Genomic DNA, 16,385 nt, shown 5'->3' with positions numbered 1-16,385 from the left:
GCCGAAGACTCGTGTGTCCGGTCGGAGATCCACGTCAGCAGTTTGGAGAGCATCACGTGCCCAGCGTCCGTTGAGTCAGCGTTCGGACAGGATCAATAATTTTCTCTTAAATTTATCAATTGTGTATTGAGTGATTGATGCATTTTTACTACAAATTCGTTAGGGATCAAATTATTATAAAATATAAAAATAATTTTAAAAAATGTTATTAAATATTGTAGGTATTTTCATAACTAACTCCCTTTCATAATATACAAGATTCACATTAGTCCTTTCTAAACAGCCAGTAGTTAGGTTAATGTGCCCGACCGGCATCCATTTGGTTTCCTCCTTCTCCTTCACGCAACACGGAACTTGCACTACTTTCCGGACGCACTTCCATCGACGGCGTTCCAGCCCCGCCGTTGATGGCGGCGCTCTGCCGTCGTTTCACGGGGTTCCACTTTCTCCTCGTCCTCGTTTCCCTTTCGATCTCTTCCCTTGTCTTCGGCGACTGGATCGGTGATGATGAAGGGGAGCAGTTCACCGAAGAACTCTTGTTGAAACCCTTGCCCGATCGGAAAGTCTTAGCTCATTTCCACTTCCAGAGCACGGCCCATCCGTCCCCCGACAGTGGTCACCACCACCATCTCTTCCCGAAGGCCATCGCGCAGTTGGTACTATTTTTCGATCCCTCCGTCCATAATCCAATCTCAGTATTGACTTATCGCATAGTCACTTTTCAATTTGGGATCAAGCAGATATGGAATCGCGCGTGCTTCTTCAGTCATTAATTTTAGTTCCCGTTTTAGAATAATTATTTGTGTTAATGAAGTGGATTCACTAATTAGATCAGTCCCTGCGATGCAGTAGGGCATTTTATGGTATTAGCTCTGGATTCTTTTCAAAAACAAATAACAATTGTTTCCTTTCACACATAAGAAATTAACAAAAAGACACTTTCAGCTGTAATTCTTTCAGTTCTTGTGAAATGAATAACTGGGGGTATTGTCCCCAATTACAAATCAATGATAAACACAATTTCTCACTCCACTCATATTTTGTTCTATCAATGACAGTCCTTGCTGATATCAACACTGAGCTAATAGAATGAAGTTCTTCCATTTTCTAGCTCACTGCTGCACGGCCTTCAGTTATCACTTATCACTTTCAAATGTCAGTGATTTCTAGAATAAGCAGCTGCAAAAAATTGTTCCAAATGCACCAGATGCTACTCTTCTAAAGCTTAATTTTCAGCTATATGAAGCTCAAGATCTCAAACATAGATGAGTTTTCCCACTTTCTACACATTGGATGACACTGTCAACATGTAGATTAGCTTTGTTCATGTATCTTGTTGTCTATTCTTTAATGGTCACCAAAAGGAACAATGTTAATCCATCATGCCTCGAGCTATGCAAGAACTTCAAAGGAGATATCAATGCTTCTATTTTTGTATAAAACAATTGTCAGAGGTTTGATACATTTAACCATAAAAAATACCACTTATTGTCACAAATTTAGTTAAACATATTTTGATGGAAATTTATCCAAGTCTCATCCCATTTTGACATCCACTTTAACCAGACATATTGTTTCTACCCTGTTAGTTTTGGAAAATGACATGCTTAAAATTCTGTATGGTATTGATTTACAGAGTCAGTCCCTAGGTTTTTTTCCAGATATTAAAAATGAATAGGTCTTGTGGCAGTTGGATTTAGACTTCCACTTCCTCAACCTCAACTTCCCAAAATGGAGCACTTCCCCTAATAGCATATATGCATGAAGTTGGCAATGAATATTAGTACATGAATTCATCCAACTAAATTAGCAAAAAGAAAATGAGAAAGCTATTTGCATTTGGAAGGCATACTTGAATGGTGCAAATTCTAAAAGAAAATTCTTCAAGCTGCATCAACTGAATAAGCTTTTGTACCACAAAAGAAACGCTTGCATTGCAAGTCACTAGATTTTCTTGGCTCAATTGCTTAGGCAAACATTTTGGCTTACCTTTTTACTGCTTTTCTTTTGCTAATAATATTTATATTCTCATGGAAGCTATTGGGTATGCTGTGAATTCTTTGATTTGTTTCTTATGATTCAGCTATCTTTTTTGATATACTCATTCTAGATAAAAGTAAAACAAATCCTAGTATAGTGTGTTAAGATGTTCACTCACTATTGAATGCTTTCCTTTAAATTTAATGTTATTTTGCTACTTGATTATGATTACATAAATTCGATTGCACAGGCTAGCTGACCTACTTCATTACTGCTGGAAGCCGATGAACATTAACCACATGTTACAGATATTCCTTATACTGAAATTTGGCTTATTATTGTATCAAAATTTTTCAATGGATCTTTCTTCTTAAGGGTCATTGCTTTTGACGTCGAAACTCTCTTGGCCTTTATATCCATAGGCTATAGCTGGTGTCTTAGACGTTACATCATGACATAATTTTTTTTGGTCAACCACTAGAAGAACATATCAATTCTCATCTAAAGTTGCTATGCACTTTGTCCTGTTGCAACTTCATTTTGAATATTGATATGAAAGATTTGTGATCTTAAATAATTGGTTATTGTCATAATGTAAGAGGCAAAGAGAATAGTGAGAGTTGAAATCTTGTATTCTGAAGGGTCCTTTTTCTCCATAATTGCATCTTGAAATGTGATACTTGAACCAGGTACAAAAGTTCCAAATAAGGGACCTGGAGTTATCCTTCACACAAGGACGATGGAACTATGAGAACTGGGGTGGATCTGATCCAATATCTAGTACCAATGCAAAGCCCCCTGGTGTCGAGCTTTGGGCAACATTTAATGTTCCTGTTGTAGAGATTGACACCACTTGGAAGAATCTCACGCATGCCCTGTCAGGTCTATTTTGCAGTTCAATCAATTTCCTTGAGTCCTCCACCTCATACACCACTCCAAGTTTTGTATTTGGATTAAATGTCAGCAACATAAGGTATGGTGCGCTACCCCGTGAAGCAGTTTGCACTGAGAATCTCACTCCCTGGTTAAAGCTTCTCCCATGTCGAGACAAAGCTGGACTAGCCACGTTGCTGGACAGGCCTTCTATATATAAAGGATATTATCACTCACAAAAGTTGAGGTTAACTTCAACTAAATTATCTGGTATAATTCTTGAACAAACACTTACGATTGTGCTCCAACCGAACATTCAAAGGAATTCTGCACATTCTTTGTTGGATGGAGCCATCCAGCCAAGTTGGTCTATTAGTTCAATGTTCAAAAGGAACCTTACTGGATCATGTGTTCTTGCTAGGACCAGCAGAATATTGGTTGAATTAGAGAAAAATATAGTTTCCAAACTTGAGGAGTTGGGACATGGAGGTTCATGGAGTAACTCTTTACTCGATCTGTCTCCAAATCCATTTAGGGTGATCAAGGAGGTGAACCCCTTTCCAGAAGAAAGTAACTCAATTCTTTTTGAGTACGTTAACTCCAAGGAGTATGAGCCTTTGGATGTGGGTATAAAGTGGAAGTTGCCTTTTGTTTGGTCTTCTCCACATGCACCTTTCCATGCAAGCAGGTTTCTAATGGGAAGTGGTACCGAGAGAGGCTCTATAGCCATATCCTTGCAATCAACCAAATCAGATGAATACTTTAGGAGCAAATCAAATGAGTGCAGAATGCAGGCTGTTGTATTTCAGGTTGTTCCCTGGTATGTAAAGGTCTATTACCATACACTCCAGATTTTCATTGATCAAAAACTTCAAAATCTCTCGGACGTGATTGAGAAGATACGAGTCACTCCATCAGAAGACAAGAAGTTGCCTGGAACGCTGGAACTTGTACTTGGATATCCTTGCACTGTGCAATCTGTTGCCCTGACATTAGATTTTGACAAGGTGTGTATCAGATTCTATAAGCCCTTTTGTGGAGCAAAGTTATAAAACCAAAAGTTATGTTTATATAAGATAACCTTGCCTGTCTTTTCAGTGTTAATTAATACTTATTATGGATTATCTATCTTGACCATTAATCGTTTACAGGGCTTCTTACACATTCATGAATATCCTCCGGATGCTAATCAGGGCTTTGATATACCATCTGCTTTAGTTACTTTTCCCAACTTGCATTCAAGCAGAATATATATTGGAGATGATTCTTCTGTACATTCTCCTTTACTATTAAAGTTTCAGGTATCCAACTTACACTTGCAGCTACAATTTATATAACATAGTGCGCTGCTAAATTCACATTGTAACCAGGAATTATGATACCTAAGTTGGATGCAGTTCATTGCTTGTTAAATTTGCTTGCCTTTGCATTTATATACAGGAAAAGAATGTTGTTCTATCTTACACAGAAGTGTTGCTCGTGCCTTTTACAACACCGGATTTTAGCATGCCATACAACGTCATTACCTTCACCTGCACTGTATTAGCATTGTATTTTGGATCATTGCTTAATGTGTTGCGGCGAAGAATAGGAGAGGAAGAAAGGCTAATGAGGAGCAAAGGTTAGTTCTACATTTCATCAGTACTTAAATTCTTTTAATCTACTTATCAGATAATCTTCTTATAATTTTGTAGCTCTTTGTAGAGAAATGCAGCACGTATTTCCTGCAAGAAACAACTATTCTCATAACAGTATTATTTTACTTATATTCTTACTAAAATCCAATATTCATTGACTGGTTTTAAGCTTAACAAAAAAATCTCATCTATTCTTAGTTCTGTTCCCTTTTTGAATGTTATTCTTGGAAACCCATTCCTTATTTCGTATTGTTCTTTCATAGAATTGGCGGGGAGTTTGCTATTTGCACTGAAATTATATGAAAACTAAGCATTAACTTGATGTGCAGATGCTAATAAGCGCGGGCTGATTCCCTCGATAGTTTCTAAGATTACTTCCAAGCTAAGAGGAATGCCAGGGTCAAAGCCTTTACTTATATTTGCGGTTGTATTATCTGTTCTTTTTCACTACATTGTCAACTGATGGATTATGTCTTAGGATTAATAGTAATTTGACAAAGCCCTCACTTTTCTTCGGATCAAAGTTTTTGCTCATTCTAGCGGTTGCTTTGGCTCTTCTTCGACCTTACATTGTTAAACTGATGGATAGTAATTTTGGCCAATTAACTTTTGCAAGATGAGCTCATTACACCGCGATCATGATGTGATTCTGTCTGGTGTGAAAGTATTGACAATGATAATTTTCTGGCTCACTAGTTTTTCTGTTAATATTGTCAATTGTTTTTTTTCCATTTATTTCCAGTCTCATATTTGATTGAATAAGGACCAATAGAAAATTTTAAAGGTTGCACTATAATTAATCAGTTTAGAGCAAACTAATCTCAATGACTCGATATTTCATACATTTTAACATTCATCATCTATAGTATAAGTAGAAGCTGCGAAGTATCGATTTGGTGTTGGATGATCTTACAAGGACGATCAAGATTGTGGGGATCCACAATCGATGATTTTCTGTGATTTATCTTGGAGAAGATAGAAAAATTTTATGAGATCACATCGGTCATTTTTTGAATTAGTTGGATTATAACATCTGGACACCTAGGTTATTAAAAAAATACATTATAAGTTAGAATTGTTATATCATCGTTTTAAAATAAATAAATTTAAATAGAGAAATGGATTTAAAAGATGATGTTGCTAAACTTTTATTGGTTGTATCGATAGATAAATTATGAATGATATTAAGAAATCAGACATCCAACAAATTATTTTGTACTTGTTAATAATTGATTCCAAAATTTATTTTAAGTTATTGGGTTAATAACCTTCCATCTATTTATTAGATTCACAAAATGACCATTTAGATATATTTTAATAACCTTTTAACTCGCCCTCACATGTGGACAAAGTTAGTACATAACTTAAAATTGTATATGGCTATTTTTTCAGTCAAATTTTAAATCTAAATAAATAGAAATACAATAGCCTATTTATATTTTTAAACCGATCAAATAATTTTGAAAAGATCTTAAAGCGCTTTTGACTAAATTTAGTAGTTTAAAAAAAATAAAAAAAATATATGGCCAATTTTAACTAAAATCATTATATTATATTTACATTTTACTTTTATAAAAAAAATAATAACTTAATCCTAAATTTACATAATTTGTTTCATTTCCATCTCTATTTCGTTTTAATTTTTACATTTGGGGATAATTTTTATTTATATATTTTTTAAAAAAAATTATGCAATAGTTTAAAAAGATTTATTATTATTATTATTATTATTATTATTAGGTTGAAATTTAATGGGTCATGAAAAAAGTTAAATCTATTTTGTTGGTGTTTCTTCCTCCGGTCATTAACCGCATCCACTCGCTCATCGTGGCGTATGTTCCATTCCCATCCATTGGCGCTGGTTATGGTAATGGTAACTGGTAATAATCCTTCAATCTCTCCCAGTAATATTCCATTCCTCTCCCTCCTTTCTATGATTTCGATCTCGATCGCCGACTGAATCATTCGATTTGTAGACAGATTACTGGCTGGTGCGAGCGTCACATCGCCATTAGATTAGATAAAGAAAAAAAATACAAAAACTAAGGAGAAGTTTGAAATTGTTAGGTTACTTACTTCCCGGATTTGAATTGGTAAAAAGTGGGGCATTTGCAGTGGCGGATTTTGATTTCATGTCGATTGACGAGTGCTGTGCCGGTGTCCCAGGTATCGAGGGGCGAATCATGGAGATGAGTGATGCTGCTGCTGCCGCCGAAAGGGAAAGGGGTATTGAGAAGAGGAAGGAGGTAGCGCTGTGTGATTCCGACGCCCAGCACGCCGCCAGCCATCGCGCTTACCCTAAGCCATTGGCCAAGTACGAGAATGTGGTTGCTGATCCGGAGTTATTCAAGGAGACTTTGATGAAGCTGCATGCTGAAATGGGCACAAAGTTTATGTGAGCGCCTTTTACCCCTTAGCTTGTCTCCGCGGAATAGTTCCTTTCGCATTTATGTTTGCTCTGGGCATGCAGATTTAGGAATCATCTCTGTATTTTATTTTTTATAGATGGATATTTTTTATATTACCAACTCCATTATTGTTGTGCCCTTGGGTTTGCTGATTTTGATTTCCCATTTGTTTTGTTCCATTAGGTTATTTATTCTAGGAGATGTGAACCTGCCTCTTGCTAGGGATTTTGGACTGGTTTTGTCTTAGTAAAATATAAATTTCATATGATTTCTTGGTTGCTGAAATTTAGTGAGTGTGGGGACCTGATGGTTCCTCTACAAGTCTAACTTGTGGACAAATTTTGACTCGTGATCGATCCTCAATGACATCAGGGTCTTTTCTTGGAAAAGAATCATTCTGGATGCTGGTTTTAGTGAACTAACTAGTCCTTATGTTTGCTTTGTTGCTTGATTTTGTCCTGAACATATATTCTAAAACATTTCCATATTGATGCTTCCTATGACTATTTATACATTAGTTATGAACTTCTAATGCCATCCATGTTGTTGGACCTAAACATTTAAAATATAGCATATGGTAGTTTTTTATTTCCGCTACTCAATTTTACAATAACTTCTCCAGCAAGTACACAAGTGGGGCATCTAGCTGTCCTTGTCAAAATAAAATACAACCTGCAGGGCTGGTGCTATTTATTGGTTTACAATCAATTTTTTTAATCTGTTTGGTTTAGTTTTATAGGTTCGCTATGGTATCAAATTGAAATTGAACTAAAATCATTTTTTTCATTATTTTCAAACTTAAACCGAATCAATAATCAAATTCAAGTTTTGAACACTAATGCATACCAGTTTGTTTTCACAGTCACAATATTGCCGCTTAGTTTATACTTTATAGTGGCAATACCTTCATTGTATGCAACTCTTTCATCTTGACTATGCAATTTATCGCATCAACACTAGCTGGAATTTCACATAAGCATGAGCTCTACAGATATGCCCTTAAACTACACATTAAAGGCATATGTGATAATTGCAGTTGTTGCAGATAAAATGTTATGAAATATAAATTAGTGATAGTGAAATGCCACCATACTGTGTGCTTTATATACAGTTCTGCTATAATTTTATACTGTTGGAAACAAAAATAAAATTAATCTAGGGTTTCTATCAAAATATGTGATAGATTTACATTTAGTTAATAGAATATATTTTGAAACACCTTGTGACATCTTACTTTATTGCACTGCAGTCTCTAATGAGTTAAAAAATAAATAAATAAAATCTGGAAATTTCCAATATACATATAAAAATTATTTGAATTAGAACTATGGGTTAAAATAAATCTCCAATAAGAATTGTATAATTTTGAGGTCAACTCAAATAAATTATAGTCCAAAAATTCCCTTCTATTAAACTTATTTACCTTAAATATACATCTATGGAAATTATAAAGACAATTGAACTAATATTTTAGAACAACAAGTTACAAAAACATAATCAGCATCTTGAATAATGGTTATTTTCTTAATCCCAAAATGAAGTGTCATGCATCAAATAGTAGCATTGGTATTTGAATTGATTTCTTCACAATCACAATTGTATTTGGATTAACTACTGGGAGGCTGACTTGGATTGGCTCTTTTAAAACTTCAATATGTATATGTACAAGATAAGGATACCATTTCACTTTCTCTGACTCTGGTGCCACTTTCTTTACTACTGCTGGTGCTTTGATTGGTGCATTTCTTCTTCCCTTGTGATCACTTCTTAGTGTTGCATCTCCTTGTAACCAACAGTTGGAACCAAATGAAAGGTTATAGGAGAGTTTTCTTACCTTGGCTGATACCATTGGTGGTACTTCTCTTCCCCTCCCCTCTTTCCTTGGTGTTTCATCTCCACAACATTACTGGTTGATTTTGGATGGTATCAGTCAAGACATTCTCTATATTAGACGGTACCATTGAAACTGTGCTAGCAAAAGTGGCACATAGACATATACACATGCTAACATAATATTAGTATTGCTTGGTGAGCCAAAAAGAATGTTTCAGCCATAGTGATGGACACGTAAAGCCACAACTAAAACAAATAAGTATATATGAAATTACCATATGCTGGAAGAGAGATACAAGTTGCAACTTGCTAAATGCAACCGCATGTGAATTATTAAGTATAAGAATATTTGGATACTCTCCACAATTTATGGTATGAGGTTACCATCCAATATGAAGTCAGGGAACCTTGCCCTTGAAGCCAATTTATTATTATTATTTTTCCTTTTCATGGTCATCTGTAATTATTTAATTGCAACCAAAGGGAATTGGAATAAGGAAAAGCAGACGGTGGGAGGAGATAATTAATAGGAAAGAGTAGCAGGAAACATTTTTGCTTAACCTGCAACTCTACTGGACCAAATGTAGATCCTATTAATTCTTTCACATTAAGAAACACAGGAAAAGAGATATTTTTCCTTTCTTGCTTATGTGAACCTTCTGGTAATCTTGTGTAGTAATGCTATTTGGCTAATTCTTGACATATCGACTTGCCTTTATGATTACTCATTACAGAAAAAGTTACTATGATTAGGTGTAAACCATTACCATTTTTCTAACATTTTGATTAATGACTCTTTGTTTATTACAAGGGTTCCAATTATAGGAGGAAAGGGCCTTGATCTGCATCGTCTATTTGTTGAAGTAACTTCTCGAGGTGGTATTGAAAAAGTAAGGATGACATTACTTAGTCAAGAGATTATATTACAATTGACTTCAATATAAGCCTAGTTTCTGGTTACCACAAATTGGAGCATTAATTTCTCAATATGTTATTTTTGTCCTTTGTAACATAAATATATCCATGAAGCTCTTGTCATTGTTGAGCAAATAATAAATAATTAAATAAGCAGACTTAACAACAATTTTATAATGGAAAAGAGGCTAAAAGAAGTAATAAGTGACCCTCGTATTATTTGTACTGTCACATATTCTAAAATGATTAAACTCTTCTTACCTGACTTTATTTTTAGTGTCAGGAACCTTATAATGCATATAAAGCACAACTCATTTTTGAAATATTCCCTTGGCCTAAAACACACTTTGATGTTGTAGTGGCTTTTGATTGTGCTGAGGTTGTGTTTTATGCTGCAGTATTTTTCTCTGAAATCCAAATTTTACTATACATTTGCTGCTTAACCAATAGATGGTAACCAATGATATTGTTATAGTAATAACTCCTGCCTCGTTTGCTACTCTACAATTTGAAGCCTCAGATCATTTTTTTTACTAATTATACTGTCTGTGGTTCTGTGCTATGCTGGCTGGAAATAAAATTCTTTGGCCAAATCATACGTTTAACTTCTGCATTGTAGAAAATTTAACAAAAGAAGACTGATTCTGCTCCAAATGGGAGAGGTAGCAAAATATCTTATTAAAAGCTGTGCTCTTCCTTCAATCTGGTTTATGCTATTCTAAGCATTTTTGGCCAAACCAATAAAACTTCTAACAGGTTGAGTATCATCTAGATGGCAGTGCTTGCCCACTCATTTAAACACATCATTTTTAGGTCACACACATCTATATTATGCATATAAGCATTCACTTTGATGATGTCATGTTTGAACTCAATAGTCTAATTGCAGGTAGTTTCAGAAAAGAGGTGGAGAGAAGTAACTGCAGCTTTTAGTTTTCCATCAACAGCAACAAATGCATCTTTTATTCTCCGCAAGTACTATTTGTCCTTGTTGCATCATTATGAGCAGATATATCTATTTGGTGCAGAAAGATGGAACCCTCTCAATGGTTTGTGCTTGTGTAATTGTTAACTACTCAAGTTTTTTTTTTCTACCCTTTTTGTCTTTGCTTTATCATATGCACCTTATGTTACAGCTCCTTCAAATATTCCTGCATCTTCAGTTGCTTCTCGAAGATCATTGGAACCTTTGAAAATATATTCTGAAGCTCAGGCTGCTTCCGGCAAACGGAGAAGAAATAGTGGTGAGTTTGTTGGAAGCCATTATTTTGTAATAATAGTTAAGGTAAACAGTAGCACCATTTATCAATAATCTGGTATGAGAATGTGTTTTAGTGTCTTCCCTGAAGCTGTTTGTTAACTACTTTGATTGTGAAGCTCAAGGTTAAAGAAGGATCAAAATGATAAGTCGATAAAGGGAAATTATATAGTTAGTTTGGCACCTTTCTTCCTAGTTTCCAAAAATAGAAAGCAAAAAAGGGTTCAGTAGCATGATAATTGGGCAAGCACCATGTTAACAACTCTTTGATAGAGTATCTTTTTCAACTGTAGGCCTTTCCTCGCCAACTTATACCCCAGTCATTGGAGTGATCGACGGAAAATTTGAGCATGGATATTTTGTGACTGTTACTGTTGGCTCAGAGAAGCTTAAAGGTGTCCTTTATCATATTCCGGAACAAGTTGCAGAGCAGGATCCATTGGCTTCTATCAGTGCTGATGATGGCAATTTAAGGAGCCCACACCAGCACGAGCATCAGCCGAAGCTCAGCTTGCTAGATCCAAATCCTTTAAAGCAAGATAACAGTGGGTACAATGCCTTCTTTGCCGAGCAGCATGCTAGGCTTTTGCCACTTCATCCAGGGCAAGACACAGAAATCAGTAGAATCATCAGTGTTCAGTGGAACGAGCTTACTGAAACTGAGAGAGCTGTAAGATTTGGAAATATCCTTTTAAATCTACAGAAGATGCTGCTCATTGCCGCCTCATATGAAAAATTATGCACTTGTCGCCATGTTGCGATTGCAGGTTTTCCAGGAGAGAGGCATGAAGGACAAGGAGAGGCATGGAAGTGAGATGACGTTGTGTGAAAGTTCGAAACCAGGTCCGCTTGTTTGGGACCCATTGCCGATGCAGCAGCTTCCTGTCAAACCAGTGGAGGAAGCTGATGTAAAATTACAGAAGGCTGGTGGCGACATGAAAGCATCTGATGAGGATCACTGCAGTTCAGAAGATATAGATTCTGGTGGGGGAAGTTCACAAGTCCACCCAGAAATTGAGAGCTCGGCGGATGTCACAACCATCATAGGATCTATGTGCTCGGTCGAGCCTTCAAAGGAAGGAAACAAGTTCGAGTTGCTTACTAGAGAGGATGAAAAATTGAGTGGTGCAGGGTCATCATAGTTTGGGTGAATATAGAAAAAGAAACCACAGATCTTAACTCAAAACATGTTCTGTAACGTTTGAGTAATTTCATCTGCTACATGTTTATTCATCTTGTGTTTATGTTGGTCTCCAAGCCAATTTCTTCCACAACTCCAGAAACTATCTTGAAATTAAAATATATACATAGAGATGCAACTGTGCACAACTTTCAATGTGATACACTTTTTCTTTTGGTAATATTTTCAAATCTCTTTCAGTTTTTATCATTTTTTTTTCAAACTTCTCGAGGGATAACAGACAAAGTTGAATGTGGAAAATTATTCAGTTTGTTTACGGTCAATGGTCAATGTTTCAAACTCGTTTTTATCATTTTTATCCTTGTGTTTAATTGACAAAAAGAGAAAAAAAAATAAATACAGATGTTCCTTCTCTTGTTTTTCTTGTTTTATTTTTATTTTTTAAAAAAAAAAATAATCAACTTCACTTTTAGATGAAAATTTACTTATATTCATTCAATAAAATTATAATATCAAATTTACTAATTAATTAATCAAATAAAATTTAAAATGTAAAATTTTTAAATAATTAAACGAACATTTAAAATAAATCAAACTCAAAGTCGTTAAAAAAAAAGTAATCTTGAACGACCATTTTAATGGTTGATTTATTTTATTTGACTCATTTACAAGTCATAAAATCTATCCCTTCTAACTCGCACAACTAATCTGATTATCTCTATTTAATATGTAAAAAAATGATAATTATATTATATTTTAGCATAGAAGATGAGCAATTCCTATCTGTTCTTGCCTCATCAAGAAGCGTATGGCAGCTTTCAAGAACTCCGCCTGCGATCGATTGCGTTAGAAAACATGCAGATCAGTCGCTCGTTAAGTCGTTACGTATAAAAATGCGATCACTACATGGATCGATTCCAACGTATGGATCGATCATATTCTCAAATATATGATCAACAAAAACCGATCTCCATGAACCTTACGAACTCCCCAAAATCCATCACTCCGTCGCGGTTCCGGTCGTGCACTCGGATCATCCTTTCACAGGCGTCCAAATCCAACCTCTGATCTCGGACTCCGAGCTCCGAGAGAACCCTGCGCAGCTCGCGGGCGTCGATGAAGCCGTCGTCGTTCTTGTCGAAGACGAAGAAGGCCTGCCTCAGCTCCTCCAAGCTCGGCTCCTCCTCCGCGAACAAGTTCGGGAGGAGCTCGTATAGATCCTCCTCCTCTTCGTCTTCTTCGCTCGGATCCAAGCCCATTCTTGATAGAATTAGCTCCAAGTCCCCTCTTCGGAGACCCTCAACAGAGGCAGCATTTTGCACAGGCGGCTCTTGTAGCTGCTGCTGCTGTTTCTGATCTTCATCATCATCATCATGATGCAAAACGGACATGCAAGTGCAGAATCCGACGAAGTCCTGGAGGAAGGACATGGACTTGAGAGACAAGTCCTTGACTAGGATCGAGACCAAGATGAGCACTTGGTGAATTGTGAATATCGTCTCAGGGAAGTGAATCTTCTCCATTAATACTTTGTTGTCGAACTGCAGCAAAGGAAGCAACCGAAAGGCTGATCGCTGATCTCTTTCTTTCTTTCTTTCTTCTCGGTTTTGAGGATCTGGGGTTTAGTTTTATAGTCATCAAGGAGTTAAGAGAAAGGATGGGTTTGGCCTTTGATGGCGCAAGGGGAAGGAAAGTTCCAGTGAAGCAGATATTGAACAGGCCAGGCCTGCTGGGGGAATTTTATAATATTTTCTGGCGTTGGCCGTCGCCAAATTAAACTAAGTTATCATCTAAACAATATGGGTCCACGTTTTTTTTTTTTTTTAACTATTCAGGCATTCAATTTTCATGATCCGATTAAATTTAGAGGCGGTAAGTTTAACCTCGTGAAAATCTTTATCTTTTACACTTGTAAATAACTTAAGTGATGAAATTCAATTAAATAATTTAAGTCATGGAATTGAATTGAATTAAATTTCATTATGAATTGAATTTCATAAGGAATTGAATTCAATTTTCATGTTTGGAATGAATTACAACTTAAGTTATGGAATTCTTATGTTTGACCATTTTATCTTTCTCTCTTTTTTTCTTTTTTTTTTTTACAAAGAAGAGAGAATGATGGCACAATGGACATAATATGAAGAATTAAATTCTCTATCTAAATCATACATAAAGATGTGTGATTTACTTTTACCCTGTTTGATGAAATTGAAATTGAATTTCATATCAATTCTTAGCTAAAAAGTCATTCCAAAATATAAAATTCAATTCCAATTCTAAAAGGAATTGAATTTCATATCATTTCAAACAGACTATTATAAATTTACAAGGGTAAACATCCTAATATTTCGAACGCAAGAGACGAACTTCTTAGGCTTGAAGGAGCGGTCACCTCTATAGTTGTGGTGCAAGATTAAAGTAGTCAAAGGAATAAATAATAATGAGGAAGCTTTTGCAAAGCATAGGTTTAGCAATTGAAGTATTTTCATTGATGTTGTCTTTCATCCCTCTACATGTTTCCTTTGGAAAGAAAGGGGGTGGAAATTGGTGTGAAGCTGGGGCACGCTTTCATAGTGATGCTGACCCTACAATTTGTGTCCATCTGGGGAACTCGATATGTTGCCATTTATTTCGATTCTAGTGGCGGCTATAATCAATTGGCCCTCTTGACTAGTTTAGTTGAATTTTAAGAGGGTGATGAAATTACTAATCTTCGGTTCCAGTCTCTGCAACTATACATTAACTTTTATTTATTTATTTATTTTTAATTTTAAGATTAATCTAATTAGATTTTATTTTTATGAATTGAAGGTAAAATTATTACTATTTGATCAAAATAACAGGTTCGATATATATCTAGGATATTTAATAACATTTTTTTTTATTTTTTATGTATTGTTATGAGTGCTGGCAAATTCAAATAATAGAGTTATCTGGTAGGTTAACAACCCTCTGTTTAAGTGGGAGGATAAAGATAAAAAAAATAAAAATTGAAGAAAGTTTTTCAGGTGGAAAATTTTTCCACCTTTATTTTATAAAGAGGAATAAATTATTCATTCTTTTCGTTGTTCTTCTGTATCGAGGACGGAACTATTTTTTTTCACGGAATATTTTATTAAATATTTTTTATTTGTCTAAATTTGACGGACACGAATTTTCCTTTCTCCCTAATTTTTTTTTCTGACACCCAACCAACAGCGACCAGCAGCGAGAGGCAACCTCGCACGCATAGACCGGCTTAGAAATTTCATATCAGAGGACGAAACATGAGCACGGTCATCCGACGGCCCTCCGTGGCGGCACGGGACGGCTGGCCCTCTGCGATGACTCTGACACAGCCACGAGTCCGACTACATTTGTTTTTTCCTTCTATTTTGCTTGATCAAATTAAACCATTTTCTGACTATACGTAATTCAGACGTGAAATAAATACTTGACTCTGACTTAAGTCTAAGTCTATATCGGCCATCTACGTAATTAAACAATGACTAAGAAAGAGTCAGACCACTTAGCACAACTTAATAATAAAAAAATAATTAATATCTATAAATTAATTTAATAATTTTATTAAAAAAATAATAAAAATTTAAAATTTAGTAAAATATAGAAAAAAAATGAGACGATGATGCAAAATGAATTTAGACATTTTCTAAAATATCTTTGACGGACTCACTCAATTCGTGATCAATATAATTTTCTCTAATTTCTAAATTTGTCCCAGCTAAATACATCCATTTATCTTCCATAAACATGAAAGGCAAAAAAATAAATTGAATAAATGCATTAGACTAATCGAAACAAAGATAACTCCATTATCTTTAAAGATCTGCACCACACGTATCTAGACCCAAAGTTTTGAGTCATTTCGAGTTGAGTCGAAGTTGAGCCAAAATGAATCATTTTGAGACGAGTTGGAGCTAAGTTGAAGTTGAGTCATTAGTGAAGTCATTCTGAGCCGTGGAGTCACTTTTGATCGAGCCAGTTGCTAAGTCACTCTTAATCAGGCATCGGTCAATGTATAGCCCACTAAGGCTTATAACTAGAGCCCTATTATATTAGGGCCTACAAATTTTACATTTATACATCTATATAAATCAAATATTAATATTAATTTAAAAATATATGAGTTTGAATATTAAATATTTAAAATTATGGTTAAAATAAATTTTAATCGAGATTTATTTTCATCGATAATTTTAAATTTTTATTAGCTAAACTATATGATCCTGTCGGGAATCTGAGAAAACGAAACTACCAGAATGACGTGTCTAGAATGTTGGTCGCACCTCAATGACCCGAATGGTGAGTTGTCTTCATTGTTAACCAAGTCATTAGCA

At 35.3% G+C, this 16,385-nt stretch overlaps 3 protein-coding genes across 3 annotated transcripts; 2 read left to right on the top strand and 1 right to left on the bottom strand.

The window, feature by feature from the left end:
- The first annotated feature begins 284 nt into the window (after window positions 1–284).
- Window positions 285–5,013, top strand: LOC122019875 (GPI transamidase component PIG-T-like). The gene is made up of 5 exons (XM_042577462.1): window positions 285–656; window positions 2,670–3,860; window positions 4,005–4,154; window positions 4,294–4,474; window positions 4,820–5,013. The coding sequence occupies exons 1-5, from the start codon at window positions 408–410 to the stop codon at window positions 4,951–4,953; spliced, it is 1,905 nt and encodes a 634-aa protein (XP_042433396.1). The 5' UTR covers window positions 285–407; the 3' UTR covers window positions 4,954–5,013.
- A 1,282-nt stretch (window positions 5,014–6,295) lies between these two features.
- Window positions 6,296–12,209, top strand: LOC122020958 (high mobility group B protein 15-like). Its single transcript, XM_042579019.1, has 7 exons — window positions 6,296–6,370; window positions 6,657–6,885; window positions 9,543–9,621; window positions 10,536–10,695; window positions 10,783–10,890; window positions 11,198–11,574; window positions 11,672–12,209. The coding sequence occupies exons 1-7, from the start codon at window positions 6,325–6,327 to the stop codon at window positions 12,044–12,046; spliced, it is 1,374 nt and encodes a 457-aa protein (XP_042434953.1). The 5' UTR covers window positions 6,296–6,324; the 3' UTR covers window positions 12,047–12,209.
- Window positions 12,210–12,998: 789 nt separating this feature from the next.
- Window positions 12,999–13,568, bottom strand: LOC122019097 (probable calcium-binding protein CML46). The gene has a single exon (XM_042576607.1). The coding sequence runs from the start codon at window positions 13,566–13,568 to the stop codon at window positions 12,999–13,001; it is 570 nt and encodes a 189-aa protein (XP_042432541.1).
- Window positions 13,569–16,385: the final 2,817 nt, after the last annotated feature.

The sequence above is a fragment of the Zingiber officinale genome, chromosome 9A (assembly GCF_018446385.1).
Source record: "Zingiber officinale cultivar Zhangliang chromosome 9A, Zo_v1.1, whole genome shotgun sequence".
In the NCBI taxonomy this organism is placed as follows: Eukaryota; Viridiplantae; Streptophyta; class Magnoliopsida; order Zingiberales; family Zingiberaceae; genus Zingiber; species Zingiber officinale.
This window is presented reverse-complemented; position numbering and strand designations above follow the sequence as displayed.

Excerpts from the sequence above, each read along its gene's own strand:
- LOC122019875 (XM_042577462.1), top strand. The coding sequence starts at position 408 with ATGGCGGCGCTCTGCCGTCGTTTCACGGGGTTCCACTTTCTCCTCGTC. Across the intron at positions 657-2,669 it reads CGAAGGCCATCGCGCAGTTG|GTACAAAAGTTCCAAATAAG; the intron begins GTACTATTTTTC and ends TACTTGAACCAG. Across the intron at positions 4,475-4,819 it reads AAGGCTAATGAGGAGCAAAG|ATGCTAATAAGCGCGGGCTG; the intron begins GTTAGTTCTACA and ends CTTGATGTGCAG.
- LOC122020958 (XM_042579019.1), top strand. The coding sequence starts at position 6,325 with ATGTTCCATTCCCATCCATTGGCGCTGGTTATGGTAATGGTAACTG. Across the intron at positions 6,886-9,542 it reads GAAATGGGCACAAAGTTTAT|GGTTCCAATTATAGGAGGAA; the intron begins GTGAGCGCCTTT and ends GTTTATTACAAG. Across the intron at positions 10,696-10,782 it reads AAGATGGAACCCTCTCAATG|CTCCTTCAAATATTCCTGCA; the intron begins GTTTGTGCTTGT and ends CTTATGTTACAG.
- LOC122019097 (XM_042576607.1), bottom strand. The coding sequence starts at position 13,568 with ATGGAGAAGATTCACTTCCCTGAGACGATATTCACAATTCACCAAGTG.